Below are 6,964 nucleotides of genomic sequence, written 5' to 3' on the forward strand. Positions count from 1 at the left end.
AAGCTAGCAACAGCCTGGGTTTCAGGGAAGCAATTAAGGCAAGCGAACAGAGCTGGGCTGTGGCTGCAGTGGTGGGGAAGTGGCTTCACTGCTCTGCCACAGGCTCTGGGATGCTATAAATCCCATCTCCCCTCAGTGCTTCGGTATTGCCATTCAGCAGGCAGCAACCGAGCCAGCTTCAAACCCCAGCTGCTGATGCCACTTGCTTGAACAACCACTTAGCAGGTGAAAGGATGCATCTCTTTTTTTGATGTTTTAAAATGGTACTAAAAGGAATGGTCATAGTGCCTGCACATAAGTACTGTTTAAAATTAGATAACCAATGATAATAGTAAGCAACAGAAATTTTTGCCTTAGCTTTCACAACTCTCTATAAGTTGTTTTTTTTTTCTCTTATGCATGCTCTCCATTGATTTTGTAGAGCGTGTGTAATTGCAAGACTTGATCCTGAAGGAGGCTAATGAAACTTTTTATAGCACTTTCAGGTTAGTCATAAAAGCACAGTATTTAAGCTAGGAATCATTTATTGTTTTTATTACTGTTATTGTTATTAGTTTCTAAAATTAAAGATAGCCTACCTCAGCATGTGCAATAATTAAGCTCCTCCAAAATAACAGATAGCAATAGCTGTGCTCTGTGTTTTCTTTGAAAAAGCCAGAATTTCTGTCCTCAGTCATTCAAGACATGTGGCGGGGGGAGGGAGGGGAAAGAATTTGGTCCCCCTCTTCTCCAGTACCCTTCTCATATAGCCCTAACATTTTCATTTGCCCACTAAGAACCTCTTTTAATTTAAAAATAAATAAAAATAAAAATAAAAATAAAAATAATAAAAATAATAAAAATAATAAAAATAATAGAAATAAAAGTCTTTCTTTGTACTCCTTGTTCTCAGTGCATAGTTGTACAGCCTGACTGTAGGGGACAACAAGTGAATCATAATAGCAAATGTCAACAACAAAAGATCTCCAATAGCCCATTAGCTGTTTGAGTTCATATTTGTTATTTACTGAGTGATGGTGAATAATGAACAAATTGCTGTAAATCATTACAGATTTGTGGCTTAAGTCGCTAGTAAAAAGGGAAAATCGGTTAAAGTAATTACATAATTTATTTGCAAGGAAAAAATTGCCTCGTTCTCGTTAATATTATATAGGTTAGACACAGCACTAGCAAGAGGAATAAAAGTAATTGGTGCAAATCAGTTGAGGACACACCAAAAAATAGAAAAGGAAATGACAGGAGAGTGAAAGAAATTCTTGCAAAATGCCTCAATAGACCTATCTGCCCTAATCTCTGGGACTGAGATCTGTACAAGCACCAGCAAGTTAGACAACGCTGGAGATGGGCACGCCAAGCTGTGCTTGTAATCAGTAGCTAGAGGAGTAAATTAAGTTAGTTAAATCCCCTTCTAGCTAAACAAGGCTAATCTTTGGACTGCCGTGCCTAATTCATGTACAAGTTCAGGTTTCTTTTTTTTCTCCCATCATACTGGATTGGGTCAGTAGTGCCGCTGATGCAAAAAGCATGCAAGTTTGCTTGTCATGCAGGCATGCCTTCCTAAAGGTAAATTACAGTTCTGTAGCTGTTATACACACGGGCAGGCAAGTCAGAGATTGTACAATCAAAGGAAAATACCAATTCCCAGCACACAGACCGCGTAGGGAGCAACAAAAGGGACCGATCCTAAAATAGAACGGTATCTCACTGTTTTTCCGTTGGCTTTGTGGAGCACATGCGGGGACGCCTCTTTGTGCCTTTGCTTGAAACGTTCTCCAAATCAGATTCCATTTTAGGTTAGTCCCGAAGAAGATATAAGATGAAGTGGTGTCCCAGAGTGTTCTTTGTTTCGTCCTTAAAGAAAACATGTTGTATCAGGGGTCAGTCTTATCAGACATTATGCAAAATCTTATGACTTAAAAAGTCCTGCTCAGCATCTGATTTAATTAGCTCTAATATTTTTTTTCATTGCAAAGTCAAAGGCTTTCCAAATTAATGCAGCTATCTGAATATTTTTGGGCAGGAGCCTGTTAATGCTGAAATGTTGTTTTGCAAAAACATGTTATAACTAAAGCTCATGATGGAAGTAATTTGTAATATTCAATGACCTCATTTTATACTGTTTTGCTCACGAGAAGCTAATGCATATGATGCCATGTGAAACCCTCAGACAAGCCTGTCTGCAGGACTTATGGGAGCCATAAATGGATTAAACCTCTCACTCCCTGCTTTGGCAAGTGATCAGTTACATTTAAATAAAGGTCAGCCTGTCTTTACAAAGAACACACTGGAAGCAAGCTTAATAGCTTTCCCTTCTGAGCCTAGAACATAACTATTTGAAGTATAATTAACAACGGGGTGCCAGTCACTGATTATGCTTTTTGCTTCGTTTTATGTCTGGGGAGATCCAGTATTCCCCATTAGTTTTAAGAGGGGTCACAGTGCTAGTTATCAAATTGATAGTCTTGACCTGGCCCTGTAAAACATTGTTTGGGACAATTCAGATGAATGCCAAATGCCATACCAAGACCAGAACCATGACACTGCTACAAATTGGACACTCGTGTTCGGTGCCATGACTCCAAATGACAGTGCAGGTATGACATCTGCCAGGCATGAGAGCACAGACTTGCTTATTCTAAATACTAGGTGACCGTGATAAGGAAGAACATCAGCTGTCCTATTATCCCATCTTATGAGCTCTATATTTTGGATTCCCTATAAAATACCCAATTTCTGTTCTTTTCAGCATTAACAGAGTTACCATGCCTGCCGTCTATTAAAATGTACGTAGGATATTCCTTGCAAGAAGGGTAGAATGAATTGGAAACAAAAGGTACTGACCACAAAAGGGTTACTTTCTCAAGTGAATTAAACATCTAGCCCATGTGAGGAACTTAAGAGTAAACAAGGTATGTTCTTGAGAATACTTCATTTATTTGGGGGGTTCCTGACTGGTATTTGTAGCCCTTGGGGCAAAAGTGATAATCATCTATCGTGAAGAGAACATAGCTGATAGAACAATTTTGGTAGTCTGCAGACAGCCTGAAATCCTAATGGAGATCTGTGAATTACCTTGCCGTGGCTGACTGGAGCACCAACTTCAGCAGCCCAGTGACTGCACTTCAGTGTCATCGTCAAGTAATTCCACTCTGATCATTTCATCTAATGTTATCAGGGAGTGGGTTAGAGCAAAACACCGTGGACTGGCTTTTGAGAATTTCTGAAGATAATGCAAGAGCAGACAGGAGAGGTAAGGAGGGGAGGACAGGAGAAACAGCAAAAGAATGAGGAGGAAGAGAAATTAGAAGGCAGAGAAGAGGATGGGATTAGATAGAAAGGATCTATTAAGTAAAGATGAACATGATGTGAAGTATCATGAGAAAAATATCAAAACCTTACATTCTGGTTGTGATACAAAGACTGTATTTTTCCTTTCACCTCAGTGTAGAAGTTCAACCTACTTTCATCTCATCCACTCTCATCTGATATCTTGCCTGATGACTGTATTCCCAGATCAGGTCCACTAAGAGTGAGCAGAGGTCTGTATCCCCAGAATGTGTCTCTGTTAGTGATCATAAAATAGAAACCAGAAGAGGAGGATGGCAAACCAGAGATTAAAATCATGCACTTTTCCCAGTTTACCTGCACTTTTGGGTTACACACAGGATTTCAGGTCTGTTGGTCATTATTTCCTTTCATGAATGTTATGTTAATCTTAAGGGTTAATTAAATTACAAAATATAGGAACCGCCAGGAGAAATAGAGCTGCATTTGGTTTTACATACCCTTAGACATGCTAAAGTAAGAAAATCAATGCCTTAAGCAATTTCATACTATTCTGTGTCTCAGTTCTACCATTCTGTGTCTCTAAAATCTATTTGTGCTTTTTTGTTTGTTTCATTTCTAGGATTTCTTTTTCCTGAAAAAAAAAAAAAATGCATAGGAAGTGCAGAAGTCAGTGACTGATTTACTTGACAGTGTTCAGCTTATATGAAGGTTTCATTTTTTTGCAGTCTTTCTACAAAGCAGCCAACTAAAACTCTGCTTCCAATGTAGGCACTTCAAGGTCATATTTCTTTGTTTCCACCACAGGTCAGATCCCATCACCAGGAAAAACTAATTTCAAAGCATCTTCCATCACAGGCACTCCAAGATATTGAAATGAAACACCCAGCCAGAGAAAATACTTTTTCTTTAACCCATCAACCCTGCGTCAGTGAAGCAGAACTCTCCTCCAGCTCTGGCAATAAGGTTTGCTAGTCAGGTAGCAAATGCGCTTCGGTGGCTTAGACCTCCGTAATATTTTCTCTCTTCTGCAGGACGTTTACTTCAAGAACAGTTAAAAGACAGATACGTCTCCTTTGAGCCTTTTAGCATGTCCACGTTACGTTATTCCACGTGTTGATTTGAGTACTTTAAACACTTGCTTTGTTCTCTATTGTAGGTCATGGGTTATATGGGACATTTGAAATGTTGTCCTCCTGGAGAAAAACTAGAGAAGACCAACATGTTAAAGAGAGGACTGCAGCCGTATTTGCAGACTCCATGCTCTCGTTTTCTCTCACCACTGCCATGTACCTGGTCACTTTTGGAATAGGTGCCAGTCCCTTCACTAACATTGAAGCAGCCAGGATTTTCTGCTGCAATTCCTGTATTGCAATTTTCTTCAACTACCTCTATGTACTCTCCTTTTATGGTTCCAGCCTGGTGTTTACTGGCTACATAGAAAACAACTACCAGCATAGTATCTTCTGTAGAAAGGTACCAAAGCCAGAGGTATTGCAAGAGAAGCCTGCATGGTATAGGTTTCTTCTGACAGCCAGATTCAGCGAGGACACGACAGATTCAGAGGAAACGAACACCTATGAGAGTCATCTTTTGGTGTGGTTCCTTAAACGTTATTATTGTGACTGGATAACAAACACTTATGTCAAGCCTTTTGTAGTTCTCTTTTACCTTGTTTATATTTCCTTTGCCTTAATGGGCTACCTGCAGGTCAGTGAAGGGTCAGACCTGAGCAACATCGTAGCGACCGCCACACGGACCATTGAGTATACTACTGCCCAGCAGAAGTATTTCAGTAACTACAGCCCAGTGATTGGGTTCTACATCTACGAGTCAATAGAGTACTGGAACACCAGTGTCCAGGAGGACGTGCTGGAGTATACCAAGGGCTTTGTGAGGATATCTTGGTTTGAGAGCTACTTAAATTACCTTAGGAAACTCAACATATCTACCGGATTGCCCAAGAAAAATTTCACTGATATGTTGAGGAACTCCTTCTTGAAGGCCCCTCAGTTTGCCCATTTTTCAGAGGATATCATCTTTTCCAAGAAATACAACAATGAAGTCGATGTTGTGGCCTCCAGGATGTTCTTGGTGGCCAAGACAATGGAAACCAAGAGGGAAGAACTTTATGACCTCCTGGAGACCCTGAGGAAGCTCTCTCTCACCTCCAAGGTGAAATTCATCGTTTTCAATCCATCATTTGTGTACATGGATCGTTATGCCTCTTCAGTGGGAGCCCCCTTACAAAACTCCTGCATTAGTGCTTTATTTCTGCTCTTCTTCTCTGCATTCCTGGTGGCAGACTCTCTGATCAATGTCTGGCTCACTCTAACTGTTGCCTCGGTTGAGTTTGGAGTTATAGGTTTTATGACCTTGTGGAAAGTGGAACTAGATTGTATTTCTGTGTTGTGCTTAATTTACGGAATTAATTACACAATTGACAACTGTGCTCCACTGTTATCAACCTTTGTCCTGGGCAAAGAATTCACAAGAACTAAATGGGTGAAAAATGCCCTGGAAGTGCATGGGGTAGCTATTTTGCAGAGCTACCTCTGCTATATTGTTGGTCTGATTCCTCTTGCAGCTGTGCCTTCAAATCTGACCCGTACACTGTTCAGGTGCTTGTTTTTAATAGCATTAGTCACCTTCTTTCACTGCTTTGCCATTTTACCTGTGATATTGACTTTCCTGCCACCGTCCAAGAAGAAGAGGAAAGAGAAGAAGAATCCTGAAAACCGTGAGGAAATAGAGTGTGTCGAAATGGTGGATATGGATAGCACCCGAGTGGTTGACCAAATTACAACAGTCTAACTTGTTTGTTTGTTGCTTTTTTACACTAGGTCTTACTTAGAAAAAAAAAAAAAAAAAAGAAAAAAAAAAAAAGAAAGAAACCAGTGCTGACTCAGTATCTGGGGAGAGAAAGGGGTTTGGAGGTTTCTCCTCCCCTCTCTAAACTAAATCCAGGAATATCCGAAACAATGGGAGAAATTTAAAATAAATAAATAAATAAATAAAGAGCGGGGGGATTGTACCTTGATCAGCTCCTATAACACGTATTACTAGAGAATATGCATACCCATGCAATGAGGGGTTGAGTTTTAGAACATGATGTAAGACCTAATGAGAGAGGTTGGGTTCCTAAGCAGTCTTCTGCATTGCCTGTACTGCAGATACTGCAATTATTGTTGCTAAACCCCATCAGATTGAAAGGTCAACTGTCAAGGCTGAAGTAGCACTAAGTGTTCGCTGGATGTAAAGGCTTTACAAACTTTCTGCACAGCAATAACTCAAGTCAGTGAGTCAGCTCTTATAGGTCTTAGCCATCACATTTAATTTTTCTTTCCTCCCCTAATCTAAACATTTATGCAAGACTGTATAACAGATAGCAAACTGTACTGGAAAAAAAAAGCAGTACACAGCAACCAAACAATTTCCAAACCCTTTTGTGTTATAAATCTTCTTTTTTTCCTAAAAATATCCTTATTTTAAAATGTAAATCATCCCATGTAACATTTTTAATCATGGTTTTATAGCTGTTTCTGTTTCTTATGAAGAAAAAAAAAGAAAAAAAAAAAAATCCCAGTGACTCTGTCACTCTAGAAAATATATAATTATATTTTATAAATGTCTCGCTACTAGGTAAACACGTAACCTGCTTTACCAACCGTAATTTTGT

At 39.5% G+C, this 6,964-nt stretch overlaps 1 protein-coding gene across 1 annotated transcript in view; it reads left to right on the forward strand.

The window, feature by feature from the left end:
• Positions 1-6,099, forward strand: part of PTCHD1 (patched domain containing 1) — a gene marked incomplete at its 3' end in the record, with an annotated part of 30,335 nt that extends 24,236 nt beyond the window's left edge. Inside the window, exon 3 of the mRNA XM_084297393.1 lies at positions 4,445-6,099. Coding sequence (XP_084153519.1) covers positions 4,445-6,099 — 1,655 coding nt within the window. The remainder of the gene's footprint in view (positions 1-4,444) is intronic.
• Positions 6,100-6,964: the final 865 nt, after the last annotated feature.

The sequence above is a fragment of the Netta rufina genome (assembly GCF_964035555.1).
Source record: "Netta rufina genome assembly, chromosome: 1".
Classification (NCBI taxonomy): domain Eukaryota; kingdom Metazoa; phylum Chordata; class Aves; order Anseriformes; family Anatidae; genus Netta; species Netta rufina.